We start from the raw sequence: 25,667 nt of genomic DNA on the forward strand, positions 1-25,667 counted from the left end.
AGGGCTACTGACATTCCATATCAAGTATTTTTAGGAGAGCCTTCCTCCACAGTGCACTTACTTGCAGGACCTGATGATTTCACTGGCAGAGTTCTTAATGGTGATGTCCTCCAGTGGGATCCTCTTTTCCTCCACCTCGGAGGCAATGAAGGTCTCCCTGTCCCCGCTCTCCACTTTGATCAGGCGAATCTTCAGCTCTTTGGGGGGCCCATCTGACAGCGCTTTCAGTTTCAAGAAGTCCGTTGAACCCAGCGAAGAACCGGATTCAGAGTCTTTTTTGTCCTCGGAAGATCTTTCTCCCGAACTTCTCGAGGACCATTCTGCCTGTTCCCCTTCGCTGGTGGAGCTGGCACCGGATGCTTCCTTATGTTTCGTCTTTTCTGCGTCATAATGACCCCGATTCATCTCAGACCCCTCCTTGCTCTGGAGGTTGAGGTCACCGAGAATTCTGCGATCTTTCTTTTCCTTGTGGCTCTTGCCATCCTTGTGCCGCCTGTGGCTGGAGCTGGAATGAGTGGAAGACGAAGATGATGATGATGAAGAGCAGAAGGTCATCTCCTCTCTCTTTTCTCTATGCTTCTTCTCTTTCCTGTCGTCGTGCTTCCTGCTGCTGTGACCATGCTTCCTCGTCTTATCTTTCTCTCTGTGTTCCTTTACCTTCTCAGTTTTGTGCCTGTCTTTCAGTTTGACATGGCCATCGGGTTTATCAAGTGGGTTATGGCTCGGAAGGGACTGTCGACTGAGCATGTCCTCGCAGCTTTTGCCTAAATCTGCCAGAGAAGACTCAGAGATAGTCGTCAACAGCTGCTCCTCTTTGATCTCCTTTATGGGTTTTAAGGTAGAAATACTCTCCTTTTGGGTAGAGTTTATTCTGTCCTCTGTTGTCTCTCCATCATCTCTCCAGTCATGAGAGTCCTCTATTTTCAGTTTTTTGCCTTCTAGCAGAGGAGGAGGGGAGGACTTTAGGGATGGGAAAGCTGGGCTAAACGGTGGATTGGTAGAATCTGACGTTGGAGAACTGCCTTGCTGCTGGCGACAGATATCGGGGCCCAGTGACAGCGACGAGGAATATTTGACCCCAAGCAGAGCCGACGGAGGGGGTCTCCCAAAAGGTCCACCGCGGTAGGCATACTTCTGGCTCTCTAGGACTGTTGTTAGGGACTTGAACATGCTGTTTACACCTGTTTGGTGGAGGTGGGGTCTTTGGGGTGGTGGAGAACAAGACGGTGTCTCAGAGTCCTCGTCATCTTCCTCCTCATCAACCTCACTTTTCGTCTGCTCGGGGAGGCCATAAAGTTTAGCCAGGTCGCTGTGGCGGTAATTGGTGTTCCCCACTCCCATGTCCATTGACCGTTTGGGGTTCAGAGGGACATTCGAAGAAGGTTTAAAGTAGTCCTCCTCCTCCTCATTGAGAGATGATGTTCGGCTGCAGGGGGATGCCAGAGAGCCTTGGCGACTGAGCACAGGAGGGCTGGCGTGCGGATTGGATCCAAAGTCTTCCTGGTTGGGCTGATGCTTCATTGCTGGAATGAGGTCTGGGGCACTCAGGTAGCTCTTGATAGGCTGGACACAAGGGGTAAAGTTGTCAAGGAGACCTGTGGACCCAGCCTTTTCACTGTTATACATCTCCTCCTCCTTTTTGATAGACTCATCCAGCATAGCCATAATGTTAGCCAGACCATCGGGGAGCAGTGTGGACAACTCAGACGGCTCCTCCTCAAATTGGGCAGATTCAGCGGCGCAGCTACTGGCATTTTCCAAACCACTTCCTGTCATCTGCTGGTTTAGGATTCCCCTCATAGAGCTGGAGGATAACGGTGGTGTTGGGTTTTCTCTGGGAAAAGCCTGATACAGTTTGGGGGGCTCTCTAAGTGCCAAGGTGGGGAGAGAGTGTTGGCTGCTGTCTCTCTCCCTGGCTGAGTCTTTGGATAGGTTGGGTGCGGCTTGCATTGCCGGGGGCTTGTTGGGGTATACCAACTGGTTCATCCCTGAGGTATTGTGTGTTGATGAGGGGCTGAATGTCGTTCCGCCACTGTTGCTCCACATCTCCCTCTGCCTCTGCTTTTCTCTGGCATACTCGGTCTGAGGTGTAAGAGGGGGCGGCCGCAGCCTTTCTACAGGAGTGATGGTGGTGGTTGTCTGGCCTGGTGGACAGGGGAGCACGCCACCACGGCTGAGCCAGGGGTAAGGGGGTGAAGCCTGGGAGCATGGGGGCAATGGACCTGAAGAAGGTGCAGTAACAGAAGAAAGGCGAGGAGGTGGGGGTGTTGGGGAAGTGTTGCAGGAGAACAGTCTCTCCAGATTTTCAATAGCGGTCTGCTCTTTGCCTTTTGCACTGCATAGTTCCATTCTCCTTTTCTCCTCGTGTTTCCTCTCCAACTCTTGTTTTTTCTTTTCTTCTTCCTGCCGCTCCAGTTCCCTCTTCTTTATCTCCTGCCTCTCTGCTTCTCTCTTCTTCCTCTCCTCTTCCTGCCTCTCCCACTCTCTCCTCTTCCTTTCCCGCTCCTTTTGCTCCCATTCTCTCTTTTTCCTCTCCTCTTCCTGCCTCTCCCATTCTCTCCTTTTCCTCTCCTCCTCTAGCCGCTCCGCTTCTCTCCTCCTCCTTTCCTCTTCTTGCCTCCTCTTTCTCTCCTGCTCCTGCCTCTCCCATTCTCTCCTTCTCCTCTCCTCCTCCTGTCTATCCAGTTCCCTCTTCTTCCTCTCCTCCTCCTTCTTCTCCAGCTCCTTCCTCTTCCTCTCCTCGTCCCGCTTTTGTCTCATCTCCCATTCTTTTTTCCGCCTCTCTTGCTCCTCTCTGTCCCTTTTTCTCCTTTCCTCAGCTTGCATGTGACCCTCTAGCTCTGCATCGAGCTTGTCTAGAGCCTCTTCGATGGACTGAGGGGCAGAGGTCGGAGCTGGTGGACGAATCTGGGGCTGAGAGTACGCCTGTGTCGAGGCAAATTCTGACTGACCCAGTCTGGAGGAGAGGGCTGGGTGGGACGGCTGAGGTGCAGTGTTGGCAGTGGAGCGTGGAGCTGATTGGTATTTAATAGGAGAACCAGGAAGAGGATTTGAAACTCTACTTGTAATCACACTGTCCCCTACCCTCTGGTGCCGTGAGGAGAACAAAGAAGATGATGAGGAAAATGCAGGGGGTTGCTCCATTTCAGCCTGAGCATAGCAGGACATCTTCCCCTTTATGGGGCGGGACTTGGTGGGCTCCTGTTGGTGTGGTCTGGGCAGCCCCTGCTGGTTGGCAGAGGCAGTTTGGCCTCTCTGACATCCTGGCTGCAGCAGGGCATCCAGCTGAGAGGTGGTGCTAGCGACACCACGGGTGGAGGTTTGGGGTACAGGTTCTCTTCCTCTCTGCCAACTGCTGCCATTGTTCACCGAGCAACCAGCAGGGGGCGATGTGGGCACCCTGCACACACCAGCCATAGGTACACCACTAGATATCCTGCTGTTGCTATAGCCACCGATGGGGCAAGAGCTCTGGGATATGGGAAGATTGGCAGTGATGACAGGTGTTCGAGTGGAGTTGGTTAGGGGCAGAGGAGGGCTGACATGATGGTGGTGCTGGGAAGGACCAGGAACACGACTATCCACGACGTGATTGTGGCTCTGCTGGCGCTGAGGTAGCAGTCCTGAAGGCCTGTAAATGCCTGACTCCTGAAGACACACATACAAAACAGTTTTTCATTAATACATTTACTAATAATTACTCTCGTAACGGCATCCGGGTTAACTGACCACGGCACTCATAACTGCAGAAGAACAAACTGACACAGCATGAATGACTTATACTCACTGCAGAGTGACTGCTGGGCCTGCTCTGGTATCTCCAGGCTTCATGGAGCCCACTTTGCAAATGCTGAGGTACTGAGGTGCTGCTGGCAGGAGGAGGTGGAGGAGGAGGGGGACCCTTGTGCCCCAGCCCTGGATGAGGCTGGAAGTGGCTGTAAGGCACACTGCTGCTGCTGCTGCTGTTGTTGTTGCTGGTTGCAGAAGGGTTTGCTGGTGACGATTGGGCATGCAGGTGTTGTTCTCTGTCTCCCCTGGTTGGGGTTGATGCCGTGTGAGAGGTAGCTTGGCTGCCACCTTGGATCCTAAAAGGAGGGCCTCTCTGGTTGTGAGGACCACGAGGCTCCATGGCCTGGCAGGGTGGAGCTTGCCCTAGCTTGGAGCTGGGGCTGGGGTAGGACGAGGGAGGGGACTGCTGGTTCACAGCCTGAGGTTGGAATGCATCTTTCTGGAGCTGAGGAGCACATCCCTGGTTGTAGCTTCCCGGGGAGGAGTTTGGTGGAGGGGAGAGGTTTGAAGGGGTGGAGGAGGCAGGAGAGGACTTTTGGCCATAATTACCCATTCCTTGTTTGTTGGATTCCTGTTATACAAAAAAGCAACAGAGGAAGATTAGAGTAATACAAAACCAACAGGTTCAGACAGCTAACAGAATCAACATCTTTATGACACCACTCAATCCAATACAGGTTTTCCCACTGATTAAGGTCAATAGATAAAGATTAACCCCTGGCTTCAAGAGCCATGTATGTAATGAAGGGATATGTTCTTACTGTTCGGAGCTGGAACTCCTGCGATTGTGGGTTGTTGCGGTCAGACGTCTGTGGCTGCCAAGGAGTGCTGTTCTTGTGAAGGGGGTTCCAGAAGGCAGCTTTTGGAGGGAGGTGGTGCATTGATGACTGATGCTGAGATAGCAAAGACTGGCCAGGGAAACGATGCAGACCAGGATGCGATATCTGCCCAGGAAGTGAGACATTACAATATTTAACACTCAAAAGGCATGACTAAAAATGACCAAAAAAATGGTAGAATAAATGTATAATTGAGGTTATAAATTCCCACTCAGTGTGGCTGTTTTAGTGTAGCAGAAAAAAGGTTGTTTGTTCCATTCTGATACCTGATCTGAACTCTTTTTCCTCTTGCTGGGGCTGGCACAGTCCTCGACAGCTGGGCGGGAGGATGGGTGCATGGATGGTGGAGGAGTGTGCTGGATGACGGAGTGCTCTCCCAGTGGAGGGCCTGGTCTCTTTAGCTGACCCCCGACCATCTTCCCTGGGTAGCCCCTCTGCTGTAAACAGAGAAATGAAAGGGTCAGTTCAAAAACAGTCCATTGCTGAAATATTTAGCCAAACGTCAGTGACACGAGTCTGGTTGCAGCAGAAATGACAGCCAGAACAGAGATTGTTCTATCTCTAAATGGCTGATGAAACATGATCACAGCCAATTAGAGAGCCTCCTACCTGATGCACCTGAGCCCACATCTCATCTTCCAGCAGTGGTGGACCCCGGGGAACATGCTGCTCTTGGGGACCCCCAAACTAAAGCAGACAGTATTGACAACACAAACTGTGAACAGAGCCATTTTCATATTTTTTTTGTTATTCATCCGTGAAAAACTGGTGCATAAATCCACCATTGTATCACCTGTAGCATTGTCACTCACCTTCAGCAGTTGGTTTGGTCTGCTGGGGGGAAGATGGGGGTTGGGGGGAGGGCCGCCACTTCCTGCATAGCCTCCATTATGGAGACGAAGTGAGTGCTCATTGGGCAGTGGCACAACAGGATGTCCTTGAGGAGGGAGATGGGATTCATACAGCTGACCTAGTTGCTCCCATGCTCTGTGGGGGGGCGGAGGGTGAAGATGATGAGGAGGTGGCCTCTGCTGCTCCCTCTGCAGACCTGGTAACATTGGCTGTGGGAGCTCAAGCTTCTCACTTCCTCGCATGGGTCTGGACAGCCCCAAAAATAAAAGAAAAGCGAAAACAATATTACAACAAACTACAACACAAGCTTGCTGCATCATGTCATTTGCTGAAAATGAATTACTCTCTGCTTTCCAAATGTAGTTCCTTCACTGAAGATTCTGTGCACGACTTACCCATTACTGAAGAATTTACTGGGATGGTTCAGTCCGCCCATGGGACCAGGAGGTAGATGGGAAAGGAGCTGGTGTTGGTTCATTCCAGGCGAACACCTGATGAGTAACAGACAGCACACAGTAGAGTCAGATGACTTTTTCTAGTGGTTTCTACACTATGTTTGTAAAGTACATTCAATGGTTTACTTCAGTTTGGCTGTAAAAACCAAAATTAAAGGCTGTAGCCGATGGACTAAAGTTAAAGAGGTTCGTAAAAGTTTGTTTGTGTATGTTGTCATGGCCACAGACCTGGCAGATGGCTGCCAGGCGCGGCCGCCCACAGGAGCCCATGGTCCCCGGTTGAGTCCGTCCAGAGAGAAGGAATCCCGTGTGCCACGCCCGCCAAACTGCTCTACTGCGTGATGCATCCAGCCTGTGGATGATAGCAATACCATTATGTTTTACCACATGCTTTCATACAGAACAAAAACTATGTGGAGTAGCAGCATAATCAAAGCTGCTGAAATGCTGAAATTTTTTTTCATTTTAAAAAAAATGTAAAATGACCCGAAGCTCATCATTGAATACCTCTATGTGTTGCTGTTATAAAGCACCAATATCGTTTCAATGTCATGGCCTTCATGTTGGCTTTGTGATCAAATGACAAACTTGTCATAATGCAACAAACACCAGGGTGTTGCTAGTTAGCGCATCAGAATTATAGGCTGTACCCAAATACATTTACATTTGTTCATCACTCATTTGCATGCTTGAATTTAAACATATTTCCACATGTATTGCTACATACTTCTATAAACCTACGGCCTTTTTAAAGGTTATATAATAGCAGTATGCACTGTGTCTCATAAATTCACAACGTCTCTCATTGAGTGGTATTAAAGTAAATAAGAGAGCTGCTACTCACCAGACTAGCTGTATCTGTGAAGCCCTCCACTGCAGCACAGAGAGGGCCTCACTCCAACACTGAGAATATCTGTGCTGTCAGACTCCTGTCTTAAGCACCAGGAACCCAAAGCCTGTTAGCTACAGAGAGAGAGAGAGAGAGAGAGAGAGAGAGAGAGAGAGAGAGAGAGAGAGAGAGAGAGAGAGAGCTACTATGAGAATGAGCGAGACACATTGAAAAGTCAATAAATGCCAGTGGGCTCTCTATTGCATAGGCTTGTTGGTGCATGTGTATGTGTGGTTTGGAGAGCAGAGAGTGTAAGTAGAATATAAGGCAGGGGGGGGGAGAGCTCCCTGCGACTACAGAGGCAACCTGCATAAAACCATTCATTTACATCTTTGTTCTCACCCCTGGAATCTCCTGCATCCTGCTCTAGTTTGGTCATTTCCCAGAGTAACATGAGAATAAGTTAAATTCTCCTGAAGTCTTAATTAAATCATGGTGGATGTCTTTGTCTGTAGCTGGCTGCTATGAGTCAGTCAGCCTGTAGGAGGCGCCAGTAAGCCGGTCTGCACAGAACAGGATTATTGCCGAGGCCCAGATGGCTCAGTGGGGAGCTCACCTATGAGGACAGACCTGGGGTTACTGTAATCCTTACCATGGGCCTCCTGATAACAAGAGACAGAGGGAAAGACTAATAGTGAGAGGCCTTGGTCGCATGCCAAGTATGTGTGGCGTTGGAGGCAATGCCAAGTGTGCAGGCTGCATGGTCGTGTCAGGCTTGTGCTGATTTAGTGCATGCGAGAGAGAATGGTGTGCTCTCTCTTAAGTGGATAATTGTGTGTATGTGTGTTGTGTGCGCTGCAGCACTCAGAAGGGTGTGTGCATAAAGTGTGCGTGCACGTGCATGCCCAGTGGATACACTAAGGTTTAATCTCATTACGGCAGGCGTGATGGAGAGGGAGAGGGGGGCAGCAGCGACAGACGGTCTGAACAGGATGGAAAGATAGATTAAGGGGAAAAGATGGAGAGCAGGGAAGGGATGGAGGGAGGTGGAGTGGAGAGTAGGAACGGTGCCATGAAAACGCCCACACACCTTCCCACGCGCACGCACACACACACACACACGGAGACAACACAAAGGAAAGCGGTTGAGGGGAAAACACATAAAAGAAGCTGAGAGATAACTCCCTCCCCTCCCTGCTTTTTGAAACACCACACACACACACACACACACACACACACACACACTCAAAAGACAGAAGCTGTTAAGATACAAAGAAGTCCGTGTCTCGAAGTACCTTGATTCAAAAAGAGACAAAAATAAGAGATACCTAACAAAACCTGAGAGGGATGTATTCGCACCTACGCATTCACCACTGCGGTTACAAACTAGTCGTAACACATGAAATCAATTAAATCCAAATGCTTTATCATCTCTGTTAAAATGATTGTTGGATAAAAACGAATCTTCCAAAAACAGCAATATCGCGCTTCAATCTCCCGACTACTTTACTCTAATTTGGATGACACGACCGTGATACAAGGATATTTGATTTGTGTCACAGTCGGAGAGAAACGTAAAAGTAACAAGTTGTTCAGTGGCAAGAGAAATGAAACATGGAGAGACACAGAGGTTATGATTCACTTCTCTTGCTCAGCACAGCACTCTTCCACCAGTTTTCCTAAATTAGCTCTGGCCATCCACAGTCCCTCTTCCCACCAGTTCCTCTTTTCTGCCTTTCTTACTCCCACTAACTCTGGATCTCTCCGCCTCTATTTAAAGCAGGGGATATTTCAATCGCTGGACACTTTTAGCTTGTCAGGAGTGGTGCTATGCTATGACACACACACACACACACACACACACACACACACACCACCCTCTCTATCGCTTCCCTTCCGACTTGCGGTGATCATCATCCAGCAGGCTCTGCTGTTATGTGAAGATAGGCTGGCGTTCACTGTCAAGGCTGCACACAACATTCTTGAAGACAAACTGATACTGATACTAACACACAAACACACACACACACACACACACACACACACACACACACACACACACACACACACACACAGGTGCTGAGCGTACCTTTTAGAGTAGCACCAAGTTATTGATTCACACTTGTGTTATGTCTCGGCTCCGGCTGCCAATCAACTCTCTTGGGTCTCCTCGACCCTGAAAGAGAAGAGAAGACAAAACATTCATGTCAAGCTGTCATCAAAACAACGTGAAGCGACATCAAACAATGTACTCAAGAGGACTGATGATATACGACGCCTTCATTTAATATAATTCAGGGCTGAGGGTGGGCTTTGCTTTCAATGTGGACCGAAAACCCCTTTGTGCTGCTGCTTTCTCCTGCGTCACCAAACCCGCCTGACTTCTGAGGTGACACCTGGTTTCAGAGCAGCGTGGAAAACCTGAGGGTGGCTGACAGGCGAAGGGGTAAATCAGCAGGGAGGCTGACTCAATGGGAGCGCAGGGGGGCTCTTGTTCGCTCGCTCTGTTTCTCTTCCCACGCAGACACGACGGTGAGACTTAAACTGTGCGGCTTAACAGTCGGGCAGACACACAAACGAGGCTGATCTCGCTCTAACGGGACGAGCCGGGCCAGCAAAGTCAAATCACATGTGAAAGAGCAGCGCTGGGGAAACGGTCAAATAGTTACACACATGGCATAATGGAGAAAAGGAAAGAGGGAAGTGTGACTTTGAAAATAGAAAAATGAAGAAAGAGAAATCTAGCAAGAGACTAAGTCGTGACGGGGACAGGGTGGCGAAGTCGTAATTACCACTTTTCTACAGGGTGTGTGTTTATGTCTCTTCCAGTTGCTACCCTGGCTATCACATTGCTCACAGCCGCTCTACCAGCACAGTGTGAGAAACTCAGTACTCTGAAACCAGAGCGCGTACGCAGACGGCAGACAGTGTTACATACCAGCCCGGGTTCTATCTGATGATACCAAAGCGATGAAATGTGGTTTCACCAGCTATGAGTTAGTGTTCAGTGCTGTATGTGTACGGAGGAAACAGTGAGAGTGTGTGTGAGCGAGCATTACGTATTACTTTTTTTCGGGGGAACCCCCCCCGGTGACTCAGCGCCCTGTGAGAGGACTTACCCCAAACCGCCTGGGACACCACTTACAGTCAGGTGACCGGGGGCGTGTTTCTGCTCCGCCGCAGATGTGACGACAGCGGGAATTTCTGGACTTTGTGATGTCATTTCGGCTTCCTATTCAGTGCGCCGCATGGGTTGAGTGTGTATGTGTGTTTGGATAGACAAACAGGATGTGATGACGAGCTGCGGGGGGGGGGGGGGGTCACGGTCGAGAAAATTAATCAAACTTCCCGAAGTTATTCAAGCGAAATGACGGGGCAAATTCCTGGAACCTGTCGATCAATCTTTTGATTACCGTCAGGTTGTTGTGAAATCGGAAAAGAATTGAATGAAACCGTGCACGCTGCGCACGCTTTAGTCACTTTCACCTCAATCTAACCACAACAAGCTGGAGTGTTTCTCTGTACAGCAGAGTACAGTCAGTGAAGTCATTTAAGGACTTGTGTTACTCCTCAGTGAAAGTATACACAGCTGACATATTTATTAAGTTACACCAAACAGATGACGCAATTCACAGTCAAAAATACCCCCACGGTACATCTTCAAGTAAAACCTCACACTGACACAAGACATCAAAAGAGCTGCTCATGTCAACACACTCGCTCACTGAAAATAAAGGAGCTCTCTTGAATACCTTGTGGCATCTAATAAAAACACACAAACTAAATACATGAATCCACCCCGATCCCATGTGACACCAGAAACCGGAGGCGTACACTTGTGGCTGTGCACAGGGAAACTTGCGTAGTCACTCCTAACAAATGTGGATGAAGATGTTTAGATGACGTCTGTCTCTGTGCAGTAGTCTTAATGTAGTGACCCAGAGCCCTCCCTGTCAACTACTGGCCTGCTCTGGTCCCCTGCTAGACAACCACACTGAGGCCATGAGAGGAACATAGAGGGAACGTAAAAAAAACCTTCTACTTCTTAGTGGTGGTGATCAAAATTCCCTGAGATAGACGGGTAAACATACAGTGCTGGAGTGACTATATGACAACCCCCTCCCTGAGGATGAGACCACTGACAACTAACAGGCAGCTGGGGAGTGTTACTGTCCTGGTAAAGTCACTGTAGAGTCTCCCTTATGAGAAATGACCAGATAAGGCCGGGAGAAGTGGCAGATAGCAGAAAACTAAGCGAGGGAAAAGTTCTGGCAGCGATGCCGGAAAGGCCATGCAAGGTCCTGTCTCCATCCCTCTCTCTCTCCCTGTCTCGTTCTGTCCTCCCTCGCCCTCTATAGAGCATTTGGTCATTACATAACCATCCCAGATAGATGCACTTCTCTCGCTCTCTCTCTCTCCGACACACACAGAGGAACGCCCAGCCTCTGCATCCGTCCTCCCTCAGCTCTTTGCCAGGCCCCCGTGTGTGTGTGTGTGTGTGTGTGTGTTTATTTGTTTGTGCATGTGCAAACGTCAGTGCATGCTGTTCCGTGACGGCGATGCAGTCTAACTTCATCACGTCCACATCCTTACACACACACACACACACAGAGAGAGAGAGAGTTGCTCCAGGCATGACACACAGTGCAGTGTGGGTCAGCCGAGGACACGGCAAGCAAACACTGTTCCTGCACACTAACACTGAGGCATCCGACCTCCATGACGGACGATTATCTCCTGCAAGCATCCAACCAAACAACACAACCCTCCTTTCAGGGTGAGGAGCTCTGACCGAACCTTTCACCCAGTTACACCCAGAACGTCCACGCTCAGCAGCATGCCAGCACGCCATAACAGGCCCGATAAATGCTCTTATTTGTCTTACTTTGGCTCCTCTGGCTTATGTGTGCACTACCTCACATCTGCTCTACATCCAGGCCAATGCACGGGGGGGGAGGAAGATCAGAAATCGTCACATTTTGACTGCTGGGTTGATGCTTCCAATATCAACATTTAGTCGATTTTGAAACAACAGCGATAAGCTTTAGGTTAGCACCAACTGACAGAACGCAGTCTCGTTTTGGCTGTTGGTGGTCACCTGTCAACCTGACCTGATTTCCGACCCTTAGTGAAACACTTACGAGAAACAGTTGCCCTACATTTTTATCTGTTAGCGAAAAAATAAACAGGACGAGGAGGAAGGGGGGCTGGTAGAAAAACATGAAAACAAGAGGCCCCATTTGTCTCCTGCAGTCACCACCCTGACATCTGGGCCTGTGAATGACGACACACAACTGGGTCAGTGTGGCGCATCGCCTTTTCTCACTCACGGATCAGATGCACGTGTGTGTGACGCTAAAGAGAAGGGGAACAGAGCTCGGAGGGGAGAGGAAACTCTCGTCACAACCGCAGGAAGTAGGCCTCCCTAAGGGGTGTGTGTGTGTGCGTGTGTGAGAGAGGCCATAAGGGGGCGGGGGCAGGGGGTTTGAAGGCTGAGGCTTCCTGTTGTAAAGATATGAACTGTGTGTGTATTTTAGTGCAGCCGCGAAATCGTTCTGATTCTAATGAAATAGATGAAAGTGATCTGATGTGACTTCTGAGTCTCTGACGATGTGAAACGGGGAGAGTCGATTCAGAAACCTGGTCAGTTTCACTCCTAAAATACACCTCAGACACACAGTCATCCTGTGTGACCGGCACACGAGGCCAACTCATGACTAACACAAGCCTCGTCAACCCAAGTGAGACAGTCAACTGACTTACTTGCCTCGGACCCTGGGTGTTAAGTGAAAAGCCTTGTCTGCTCTGTTTTTAGCTTCTGGTAAAAGAGAATGACAAACATATGATGGCAGAGTGAGTGTGTGTGTGTGTGTGTGTGTGCTGGATAGCCCCTCCCAGTTACTTGTGCTCTCTGCTTCATTCTCACAGGAACTCTCTGTTACAGAGGAAACAGTCTGGATTTCTCGACAGACTTGTGTGCATGTATCCGTCTGTCTTGAGGTGCTTGTGTGTGTGTGTGTGTGTGAGAGAAAGAATAAAAGAATGACTCAACACCTAGCTAGTAACTCTAAAGAAAGGAAAATGGCGTGTAAATCCCGACAAACCGGAAATCTAAGAGGATGTGGGCGACAACTAACAACTGACGGCGACTTGATCGTCGTCACTCTCGATTTCCACACTCGAGCAGCCTCAAAAGCCCCCAAACATTTCTTCTTCTGGGTTTCTGAGTGATGATTTCCAATAACAAATCTAAAAAAAGCTCAGGACAGAACAGAACATCATACGGCCTCTTTTCATAGAAGAAACCTCCTCAAAGTCAGAACTGCAAAATCCCCCTCCCCCCTCCCTCCAGGTGCTTCTATCTCACACACACACACACACACTAAACAAGAGACGCTGCTCCCTTGGTAACAGTTGCCAAGGGAACCGATATGGCGTCTTCACAAACAGTTATTAAAGTAAGCTAGAGAGGCAGAGATGGACGGAGAGGAATTCATATTACGTTCGTAAGAGGTCTTTACTGATCAACATGTTTACTGAGCTACAGGCAGAATGACTTCATCCTCTTCCTCCATGGTCCACAACATAATGTCTCATCAACCGTCCTGTCTGTGTGTGTGTGTGTGTGTGTGTGTGTGTGTGTGTGAGGCCTATCTGTATCAGAGTTAATGACAGCGTGCGTACAGATGGCCGACGCACCGTTATTCTTAAAGTGGGTTGATTACACACAGATCATTCCGGACTTTATCAGAACTGTGACGCAGGCTGAGCGCTTTATGTTATGACGGCGCTGTATGTTCATTCAGTCCAGAGACTTCAAGGCCTGTTTACAGATTCCTCAGATACCAATGTTGTCTGTTTTTTTTTATAATTCTACCATGATGCACTCAGGCCTACTCGCTGGCTGAGATATCGTTTATTTTGCCGACGTGGTCGAGGTGGGTAAACGTAGTCACAGGAGGTAAAAAAGAATTAAGGAAGGAAGGAAGAAAATTCTTTCCACGAGTGTGCGTAACTTTGTGTATGAGTCACACACACACAGTGTGTAGGTCTGCACCCTTTCCACCGTGGCATCATCATCATCAATGGCAAAGAGCCAGAGATAACAGAGAGGAACTCAGAGGGAAAACTTTCCCTTTTCCTCTCACTCGGCTGAATAGGCCAACAGGATGTAAACACCCCGTTACTCTCTTACTCAGCTCTATTTCATCTTGAGACATTAGGCTTCTTTCTTTCTAATATCATTGTTGGGTCTCTGTTCAAAAGGCTGCCATGGTTTACATCAGCCTATTTGCTTGGCCTGAGGCTGCCATTGAATAGGTTCACTCTTCAGCCTAAAACACTGAACTGTATATATAACTTATATTTATAGTAATGGATTTCAAGGCCTCGCGGTTGGCTGGCAGTATAGAAGGGTCCTGCTGGTTCATGGAAACTAATGAGAAAGATATAATAAGGACCATAACATCATCCATGCGTTGGTGATTTAAGTTATCCAAACTGCTTTTAAATATTTCCAACCCAACAGGCCTATTAATGTGCAAACCTGTGGGGAACCCTTCATTTGTTTGGACCATTTATGTTATTTCACCTCATTTCAATCTCTTGACTCGGTCTTCCCTCAATGATCGTTAAAGCTTGTTCACATTATTTTCTACAGTATGATCATTATCACAAAAAGTTTTGCTCTTTTCACTCTTTTCCTTGTCTTTCATCTTTGCATAGCTAGCGGCAGCTAGAATGCCTAAAAATAATCCTTTACATATGGCAAACACTGCAGAAGTCTACAACTTCCTGTTTTCAGGGGTCTGGCCCACATTTTGAGAAGCCGGGATCCGCAGCAGTCAGACGAACACTGCAGTGTAGAATCCCACACGTGGTCGACTGACTTTTTGCCCCGCTGACCAAACTCTGAAGCCCCAATCGCCGGACTCTCTCACTCACGGACCCCGTGAGGGTTTAGGGCTGTCCCACTGTCAAATCGCAGAGTGTTTGAGGGCTCTCTTGCGGACATTTGGAGAATTACCCACAATTCATAGCAAAGTGACGTTAAACACGCAAGTAAAAAAAAGGTAAACAAAGAGGATGGCACATGGGTGTTCAGTCTGGCATATTACATTAACACTAAAACATTAAGGATTAAAGATGGTACATAAAAACAAAGAATGCAAGCAGAAACTATATCACTGGTTTATTCATGAACCATTTCTTTTCATTTTGTTATTATTAAAGCCGTTTTGACAAAAACGAATAAATAGACTATTTAACAATTAATCTGGAAAGTCTGGAAGACGTTTAAGTCGGGGATTAAAAAGTATAAAATAAATACCTTTAATTGTATATAACATGATATGACGTCACATTCGTATTTACACCATTTCAAGCCCTTACAGTCTTTCACACTCAATCATTGGCGACGTCAGATAAGTCCTTGAGGGTTCATGGTTCAAGGATTAGGGGAACACTAGGCTTGAAGAGGCTGTCTGGACAAGCTCGGTGTGTACTGTCATAATATCTACAGTGTAAAAATGGGGAAATTTGAATATCAAATGTTCAGCGTCTCCGCTGACATTAAGGGTCGGGAAATTCCTCAACTGGTTTCCAACCATCGTGCCAGCTCACACGTAGAAGAACCCGTGTTTTAACGCCTGCCCTGTTGGGGTGTGTGGGGAGTGTTTGAGAACCCGTCAGCGGGGCAGATGTCCTGCACCTCCCTTATTTCCCTCTCTCTCGTTTTGAGTGGCTGGAGGAGAAATGACACCCTTTACTGGAACGGTTGCAACAGCCCGGTGTCACACAAACAGACGCTTCATTATGACACCCAATCACTTCCCCACCTGCTTCTCTTTGAAACACACACACACGTATGAACACACACACACACTTGTATTGTATTTGTTTTCGGTAACAGGCAGAAAAATCAGACGGGTGGTAGGAGACCCCCCCCCCCCCAAAAAGAAAACATGTGATGGACTGTCACACAGTCAAGACACACACAGCTTGTTTCATCACCATCGACTGTCCAAGTAGTGAAAGATGAGTACGCACTGTAAGCTAGCCTACTGACCCATTTCCCATGCCAGACACACACATCAGGAAATATCTTAATGAGATGAAAGTAATCCTTAGTTTTTCTTGGGACACCTGTAACACCTCTATCACAGCTAGAGATGGGTAAAGGGGGGGGGGGGGGGGGGGGGGGGGGGGGAATCAGACACAGACTCCTCTTCTGCTTATTCAAGTTGTGTGACTCACTCACACTATTGTTGAGTTGGCAGCCTTATTTCCACCATCATCTCTCCCTCCCCTCCTCGTGGCCCGTGTATCACTTTAATAATCTTCCATGTTCGTCATCACTCGTAGTAAAATGGGCGGCGATTGTTCATTCACACACTCCTATTGAGATCACGGGACAAACGGGGGCGGGCTGGAGCTGAGGCAGCACACCGCCTGCCAAGAGTGGAGCGATTTGGAGCTTTAACTTTTTACAGCCTCCGACATGTTTCTAAACTGATCAGTCTGACCGATAGGAAGTAAACCTTCAAAGGCTTTCTGCTTTTTTGTTTACTTCGCGACCCCATGCCAGCACACCCCGCTCTTCTTGATCTGGCTCCCTTTATTGAGGGCAATAAAGTGACAAATAAGCTCCCAACCAGCCACACATTCGCATCAACTGCTTGTCCAAAGAAAGACCAGTCTGTGTGTGTGTGTGTGTGTGTGTGTGGGGGGGGGGGGGGGGGGGGGGGGGGGGGGGGCGTTTAACGTCTGTGGGCGTTGAGGTAATAACCACCGATATTAATAACTATTACCACGCCCACCAAACTACTCGACTTTATCCTCGTTTGACTTCCACTGTTTTGATATTTTGAACACCGGGTGCAAGCGATCAAAAACAAAGACACGCGCGCAAGCTGCGCGTGTTTAGTTGTGATCTGCCGCAAGTAAACCAAGTCAACTATTATCCGGCACAGAGGGCACGGGTCAGGATAAGAGCGCCAGAAAGGTGCTGGAAAGTCAAAAAGTCCCTCAAGCTTGGACTGTCCCACGTGAAAGGCGATAATTAGATAACAGATCACGTTGACCAAACAACACTGGTCAGACTTTTAGTGCACCGACTCCCCAGAAAGCCAGACCTAAAGGACAGCCCAAAACACCGCCCCTCCCCCGAAAGAAACGAGAGGTGATGCAAATCACTTCCTTTCAATCCGGCTCTTTGTGTGCGTAAGGATTGACTGGGGGGTGGCAGCTATCCATTCACTTTATACGGCTGCCGACCTCAGTGATCCTGCCCACCCCCCACTCCAACTCCAGCAGAGCCACCCACTCCTTCTCTCACACACACACACACATACACACACTCCTACACACCCACACACACACACAATGGCGTGAGATCTCCTTACACAGGCACTTTTCTCTCCCTGTCCTCTCCTCTCCTTCCCTTTTCTAGCCATGGGATGATCAGGAGTTTTCAGGGTAACAATGACCAAATAGGACCCGGACTGTCCCACAGCAAAATCACGATTAGGTCATTTCCACCATTTCATGAATAGATGTAGCCTTCGATAAAGACCCGCTGTCATCATCATCATCATCAATGTGACGTTATATGGGCTGAATTCTACACACAGAAACAGAATAGCTGTGGTCTCAGATAGCTTTTCTGGGCAACAGCTTTAACAGCTTTGGGATCATCTTGGCCATTTGAAAGTAAAAAGCTAATGAACCCTACATTCACAACGAAGCCAATTTACAGAAATGACTCCGATCCACGTGCACTGAATGATTAAACATGTCCAGTAAAGATGATCGAGCGTGAATATGAAAAACAATTCTCCGAATTATTACACACACGCGTGGGATTTCAGAGTCACCTGTGGTTGAGAAAAAACACAGAGAACCCCCCACCTCATCGATTATAGAAGATCAAAGGTTCCGCTTTAATCAATTACAATGCTTCTCTCACTGCTGTCCTGAATCACAACAGAGCCTATTTGAATCCATAATAGAATGGAAGCGCACAGCCCATCTGATGTCGGAAGAACTCGACACATTGAGGAACATGGTGGTTCAAACTTACTTTCCTGTGAGCACCAACTCTCCTGCTTACAACCAAAACAAAGTCGACTCGCCTCATACACCCCCTGGTTCACAAAGCAGCACAGCACTCACCGTTCATTGAAGTAGGCGATAACGAATGGACGCTCCAGGAAGAAAACAATTGCCAAAAAGAAAAATGTATATATATATATATATATATATCCGGTTCCTTGAGGTCCACGGTATCCTTTGTATCCGCAAGTTTGGAGCTCCGAGTCTGCAGAGAAATTCCCGACGAGCCGGCTGAGTGGAGAACAGCTACAGCCCGGTAATCCCTGTTCGTCTCTGTCGCTTCGTCCCGAAACAACCATGAAATGTGAGCCGCCCGATGGCCGGAGAGCCTCTCTGGTGTCCGTGATATGTTCGTTCTTGTCTCTCTTCTGGTTCTTACTCCGTTTGATGGCTGCCTTTGGCCGTGCAGCGACAGCCCCGCTCGCTCGGCTCTCTGTGTCTCTCCGCGTCGAGCTCCTTTTTTCCCCTCTGCTTTCGCACTCACAAGCAGCCAGGCAGGGATCGTATTGCGCTGAGCTCGGTTTTAAAGGGACAGAGCCACGCACCCTCAAACACGCGCAAATCGAAACAGAGGCGCGCGCTAACGTGACGTCACCGCACGGCCCCCGGAATTCCCTGACAGCGCAAACTGGCACCGAGTCCAACTCCCGGTACCGGAGCTGCTCCTCCGCTCCCCCAGAGAGGTGTATTCATTTGTACCGTGTCTGTTTTTTTTTTAAATTTCGCCCCACAGTTTATTTTAGGCAGACTCGTGACCGAGAGTTGGACTTGCCACAGGAGGACAGATACAGTATCAGTGTTATCATTAGATTTAGTGGACTATAAATAGAGCCATCTATCAGCTACACAGGCTCAAAGGTCTCAAAGGAAAACATGTATACAGGGGTTATAACATTCACTGTAGATTGCATCCTAGTGGGTTAATAAAGCATACACACTGGAAGATAAATATTAATTTATAAATAGATTTTTTAAATGTAATCCTGTCCTTAACTAAGCTTTACTGGAAGCCATTGGGAAACATTAGTACACTGTATTTTACATTGTACCTGATATATTTTATACCTGCTACATATTTAGGCACCTTTTGTTAAGAAGTTATGAGTTGTAACTAATGTCTTTATCAAGATGAATAAACAATTTAACCATGATTTATGGATCAGTTAAGCTATTTTAAAAGAACAACATGTGGGTTGCCAGGTTGGTGTTTATCATTCACTATTTGTTCATAACAGCTGCTGTCATAAATAGCTTATAACTGATCTACAAAGCATACATTAATTATTCATTATAAAGTTGTTGCAGCTTATAAACCATTTATAAAGGTATAGCCTATTTTACTGTATACAGTGTTACACCTATGCTATGCTAATCCTCTGTTTTGTATTGTTCGGTTAAGTTATTCACAAATATAAAATATCGATATAGATATGGAAGTATATATACAGATGGGGATTTTATGATGAGATATATAATCCACTGTGAGGTTTGTGTATACAGTATACATAATATGTGTACCGAGAGAGAGATTTGAAGGCTGAACAATATCTATGTAATGTTTTATATATTATCGTAATACAGTACACATGGCTAGGACTATAAATTAAGCCTGAGTTATGAGGCCAATATATTTCCCATTCTTGTCCAGTGGGTGACATTACCATCTTACGTCTCATGACTGCACATGCAGAGGTACGAGAATGATATGCTGTGTGCTCACAGGCAGCCAGCTAAAGCTTTGAAACAACACACATGGGCCTCTCTAAGGCCGGAAACATTTGTTCCAGCTCTTTCTTGCCAAAGTAACCATCCTGTACTCTGTAATAACGCCAAAGAGCCACACTGGTACAACCAACAGTATGTGTCACCGACTAACACACAAACACGGACACACACACACACACACACGTGTAGAGGTTATAATTAGAAAGCACTGCCTCAGCAGGACAACAGGAGGCTAAATTAGCTGCAGCAGGGAGGTTGGGAATGTGTCACGGATGATGCTGAGATGATGACATAAGGACACACGCAGCTTATTTATGGTCATAACAATTCTAATAAAAACAACATAAACTATCCAAGCAGAACATAAGGAGACCTCTCTGCCTCGGCACAAATCAGCCATGCAATCAGTCTCTCACTGTCTGTTCTTCTTTCTCGTATCACAACAGGTTACTCACAGTCTATTTTCAGATAACTGAAGGCATTTCTACTTCTGTTGGTATGCAGTGAAGAGTGACAAGAGATGTGTGTGTGTGTGTGTGTGTGTGTGTGTGTGTGTGTGCCCGATTCAAACCCCTAATGAAGTAAGTGCATGGCATGTGCGGTATGTGCCACCAGGGTGGATCTGGAGTCTATTGTCAAGTGACAATGAATGTTCAATAATGTGTTTTGTGTTGAGAAAGAGGAGGGATGCAGCACAGCGGGGGTCTTTATGACACTGGGGGGCAGTGTGCTTGTATATGGATGCTTTGTTTTCGTTTGTTAAAGGCTGTGTGGAGAAATCGGTAGCCTCTTGGGACAGCTCCAGTTCATACAGCAACAGTGATCTTAACTGCAACTTTATAAAGTGTGTTGGCCAAGAAGCCGCTTTCATTTCTAAGAGACTGAACAAAAGCTTTTATCCGCTGAAAAAGTCCTAGCACGACGATACGTCGGCAATTTCTCTGTAAATGGATGGAAGTTCTGTAAGAAAACTGTTAAAGTGACTTAATCCCATATGCTGTAATTACATAGCCAGATAACCTGCACCCTTAATGTTATAATCAGTATGTGCATTATAATACATCAAGTCAGCTGGAAAGACTTTTTATAACATCATCTGGAAGCTATTACGCTGAATTGCTGCAGTCCTTAATTACCCATCATGGAGCTGTAAACTAGTGCAGTCTGTGTGTAGGCTATATATTATGTGTTCCTCATAACTGTTGTGTATTTTGTCCATTCTATTTCTGCACTGGTCTATTCTGCACAAACATAGCTCAACAGCACTATATTATGCTAATGTCATGCTGCTTATGCTGCTTGTTTTTTGTGGGTGTGTATGGAGTCATGTTTTCTGTTTTAATTTTGTATTAATTGTACCTTGTATTGCAGTCTCCTTTTGCTCCCAGTGCATGATATTATTACATCATATCTTCCATTAGGTGTGTGGATTTGCATGGCTTTACGCGTGTCAGTGTGTGTGTGTGTGTGCGTGTCTGTGTGTATGTGATAACACTGTAAAGAGTGTGGTGGAAGACCATTAGCCCTCAAAATTGAACAGGAAGAGGATTGCTGATTGATGTGGGCATGGGTGGTATACCACACACTCTGCCCAGACACACAAACACACACACACACACAGCTTCTTCCAGCTGTGTCTTTCATAGTCGTACTATAATGTATATAATAAGAGTCTGAGAATATGAAATGTATGTCTGAGCTTAATTCCCATCCTTCCTCTCCCACAACAAGAGAAGCCAAAGCATAGCAGTCTGTCCCAGGGGTCCCGTGTGTGTGTGTGTGTGTGTGTGTGTGTGAGCAGCAGGAAGGGACATTAAGGAAAAATGATTTGTGAAGCACTGTGTTTAAGTTCCTACCGCTCTTAGGAATAGCTGGCAATCCTGCATTCATGTGTGGAAGAGAGGCGGACGTGTGTGTGGTAGAGACTTTGTGTGTGTAATTAAAGAGATTGGGGACAAGGACGGCTCTGTTCTCACACTCAATAAAATAAAAATATATATATATATGTGTATATATACACATATATATATATGTACATTGACTTTAGCAGCTCTCCCATGAGGATGAGCCCCCAAATTCCTGTCATATCAGCCACACAAACACATTAAAAATAATAAACAGTTTGTTATACTGATGAGGTACATACAGAGCAGCAGTAGAGAAAGTAAGTGTGAGAGTATATATCTGTGTGTGTGTGCTCATCAGTCCTAGGAGACTTTGTCCCTGGTACAGATGGTACTTCTCAGCCTCCGATATGTAGGATTGTGTGTGGGACTGTGTGTGTGTGTGTGTACATGTGGCATACTGTGAGTCAGCCTTTTGGGTACACTGAGAGGCCGACAGACACGATAATAATCACCTCCACACACATACTCACACCACGAGGAGACAGAGAGCCACACAGGCAGTCAGACAGACAGCCTGGCTTAGCACACCCACATATAGCAGCAGTGCAGCCAGCTGAATGGAGCTAGAGCTCTAATAATTAGAGTCCTTATTCAGGAGGAGAGGGGCCGATAGGGAGCCCGGCTTTCCGTCTAGTTCCTCAAACAACCGGCTAATCCCGACTGTAGCGCTATGATAAGCTAAGCACTCCAGTAATGCTTAACATACTCACCATCCCAAAGTTAGACATAGAGAAACGCAAACTCCACTTAGAGGAGCTTAAAAAGATGGAATACATCTCGTTTTCAGGAGATTTTCTAATTTCGTCAATTTGTCTCTGAAAAGCTGAAAGTATGGACACTAACATCATCCATGTGTCCGTAGTTGGTGGAATTGTCATTGGTACGATGTGCTAATACTTGTAGCAGCTCTGAAGCTAGGCGGTGGTATTGACTGAGACAAAGCCTGGACGTTTTATGTGGAAGATTGTTACAATTTAAATGACATTTAGTGTTAAAAAGTGTTATTACTTTTAACTACATAGTAGTCAGTAGAACAACTGCATCCATCACTAATGTACTTATCACTGTAACTACTAGTTGTTGTGGAGGGTAGTGTGGAAACCTTTCAGGTAGGCTCATAATAAAGATGCAAACATTGGTTGAAATGTGTCGCTTCTATTGCACTGGCTGTTTGGAACATTGTCTATTATCTCCAGGACGGATGCATTTGCTGAAATAAAACCTGGATAAATGAAGTTTTACTCTTAAAATGTAAGAATCTCCAGGCCTGTTGTAATAGGCAGCAATTTATAATTATTTTCATTATTAATTAACCTGGCCATTATTCTCTCAATTACTTAATCGTTTGAGCTCTAAAATATTTGAGAGACACTTAAGAGCTGTAAACCAGGGAATTTGTCTTCTTTTTGCTTAAAATGATATAAAATGATTAACTGATTACCAAAACAGTTATCAGAACACTGGTTGCTAACAGAGAGTGAGCAAATGATTGACCTTCTTCCTTCTGATGTGGCTTTGAAGAGCAAAGTTAAATGTTTGACTCAGAGGTCTTAAAGTGCAACAACTCTCTGAGAAATTACAAAAGAAAACACACACACAATATTCAAAGGAATAGCTGATTTTGTGTGTGACAGAATGTAAAAAGGAGGAGCGGTCCACCCACACCAATGATTTCACAACACTAATTCCTTGAATGAACGCGTGTGTGGATAATGCACTCTCTCTTTGTTGTACTGCTACTCCGTCTTACTCACTCACTGCTCGCTACCTGTTACCTACATACTATACAACGGAGCTTGTGTGTGAGCGTGTGTACATGCAGGTATGTGCTTAATGCTCTTCGGTATTACCAGTTATTAAATACTATCTAAATACAGAGGGTGGACAAAACACTAGAAAAACCACACCGTTTTAGAAGTACTTTTAAGTTAGTAATCCATTATTATAAAAGCACACAATGAGCACTGCTGTGTGTATACAAGTAGCCGGTGAAATGACAGTAAGCTAGATGAACCCAGGAGACAGGGGCCTGTGTCAGCAGTAAGCTAAAAGAGATTCTTACCTGGTGATCATGGGTAATGTAGTCAGTCTTGTTCAGCAGGCCACCATGACACCTCCTGAAACCACAACATGGAGGAAGAAAGGTCAGTCTAGAGGTTGTGTAACAGAGTAAACCACAGCAGCAGGCACGAGCAGGACACAACTTTATTGAATATTGGTTCTTTATTGGTCAACATTCACACGTGCACACATACACACACAAGTGTACCCTTTTGTAACCATCAAACTAAGTTTCGTAAGCATATTCAGCAATTTTTAGTGACTTTTCCCAGAAATCAATTATTTGTCTGCAGCAATGCGGATGGAGCGTTTCTATTTCCACCTTTTGTCAGAACTAGGTCAAACATGTCTGACATTCCAGTGTGAGTTGAAGCATTGGTCAGCACGTTATCAGCACTTTACTCAAGGGTTAAGAGATCAATACCTCGATCTGCTAGCACAGACATCTTTTATTCCGTGCGCTTGTTCCATCATGCATGTGTGATGTTTGCTGACTGTTCTGTGGTCATGATGTTGTCGACATGTAATTCCTAAAATGTCTGTGTGTCTGTGTGTGTGTGTGTGTCAGCCAAAATGCACAGCAGGGCCTGGACCAGCGCTGTGGCCATCTGTGTGTGTGTGTGTGTGTGTTCCTTATGTGCCGCCTGTTCAGTGAGTCACAGTGTCAGCGCTGGGCCTCATGACTGAGAACAGGTGGCACTCTGGTGTTCCTCCCCACCCCTAAAACTCACACACACGCACACACACACACACACACACACACACACACCTCCACTTGCACCCTGAGAACACACATCACCTGTGATTGGTGCTCAAACACTAAACCGGACACAGTTACACACAAACACACAGCGCAGAAACAAAGAAAGAGGGGATTAATAACACCTTCTTGCTCTCATATAGACTTAGACTGTGCCCTGTTGACAAAAGATTGTGGTTGACAGTTGCCGCAACATAAATATTGCCTCGTCACACTTCCCATGTAACCCATCAGCCTGTCCTCTCTTCCTCTGTAACATCTATGTGACCTTTGACCTAAAGACTCAATGACACTGTGTCCATTTTGCTTTGTCAGGAATATGCAGAACATTGTTGGTGTCTGTACTGTTGGACGAAGGTAAATGATCTACTTATGAAACATGGATGAATTTGGTGTCAGTTTCCTCAAACCAAGCTGAAAACCTCTCTCTCCCCCCCCCCCCCCCCCCCCTTGTCTATCTTTCTCTCGCTCTGATATTCTACCTACAGGGTTGCAACGTAAAACACACCTAAACACGGCGGCTTCCATAGGTTTCTCTACATAGCCTAAGGCAGCTTGTATTCATGTGTGTGTGTGACAGTTGTGTCAATACGAGGCTGATATAGCTTGCTCAGTCTTCCTCTGATCTTGCAGCCTGGTGGTTAAGGCCCCAAACCTTTGAACTCAGGGTCAAAGGTCACACCCCCTACAGGGCCACAGCTGGCCAAACAGTAAAGGTGGACTGGCTGTGTGTGTGTGTGTGTGTGTGTGTGTATAGGCGGGTGAGGAAGAATGTGGGTGAGCAGGGCCACCTTAAAAGAAGGCATGCCAGAGAAAGCAAGTGTATGTGTTGGAGGCTGTATTGTTGCAGGGGTAGACTATATTCTTTCACGACACATCGAATAAACGTCACTAGCTTTGACATAATCATTTGACCATGATCGATAGTCGGACTGTGGGCAGTGAAAAGGGGGAGGGTTGTGAGAAAGACAGAGAGACAGAGAGACAGAGAGAGAAACATTGAGAGGGGAAATAGGGCAAGGCATAAGGGAAATACAAATTTAGAGCAAAAGGTGATGAAATTCAGTTTTAAATTATAACTATTGAAAAAGACAGAGATAGATAAAGACCATGTGAGAGCGAACATGAGAGAGACAATGAAAGGCTGAGCGATCGACAGATAGGAAGATATAGAAAGCGGTGTTTATCTTCGGTCGGTAAAGGTTAACCTGTGGGAGCACCGCCCTTTGACATTAAACAGCACAGAGGCTGAGGGGCGGGGCAACGCACACTCTGCTCAGAGGGGAAGAACAGCAGAGATGTAAAAGCTGAGCGGGATGGGAGGAGGAGGTGGAGAAG

General features: G+C 46.7%; 1 protein-coding gene across 2 annotated transcripts in view; it reads right to left on the reverse strand.

Moving 5' to 3' along the window:
* kdm6ba (lysine (K)-specific demethylase 6B, a) overlaps positions 1-25,667 on the reverse strand; it is a 47,001-nt gene that overhangs the window by 5,002 nt on the left and 16,332 nt on the right. The window contains exons 2-12 of one of the 2 annotated variants that reach the window (XM_079184659.1): positions 23,571-23,625; positions 8,854-8,940; positions 6,780-6,898; positions 6,164-6,287; positions 5,876-5,971; positions 5,441-5,726; positions 5,238-5,315; positions 4,895-5,065; positions 4,551-4,733; positions 3,788-4,360; positions 62-3,648 (exon numbers count right to left, since the gene is read on the reverse strand). In XM_079184659.1, coding sequence (XP_079040785.1) covers positions 62-3,648; positions 3,788-4,360; positions 4,551-4,733; positions 4,895-5,065; positions 5,238-5,315; positions 5,441-5,726; positions 5,876-5,971; positions 6,164-6,282 — 5,093 coding nt within the window. In that variant the 5' untranslated portion in view covers positions 6,283-6,287; positions 6,780-6,898; positions 8,854-8,940; positions 23,571-23,625. Of the gene's footprint in view, positions 1-61; positions 3,649-3,787; positions 4,361-4,550; positions 4,734-4,894; positions 5,066-5,237; positions 5,316-5,440; positions 5,727-5,875; positions 5,972-6,163; positions 6,288-6,779; positions 6,899-8,853; positions 8,941-17,936; positions 18,338-23,570; positions 23,626-25,667 lie in introns of those variants that run through there. The other variant, XM_079184658.1, reaches the window with a different exon arrangement.

This window comes from Pholis gunnellus, assembly GCF_910591455.1.
Source record: "Pholis gunnellus genome assembly, chromosome: 23".
In the NCBI taxonomy this organism is placed as follows: Eukaryota; Metazoa; Chordata; class Actinopteri; order Perciformes; family Pholidae; genus Pholis; species Pholis gunnellus.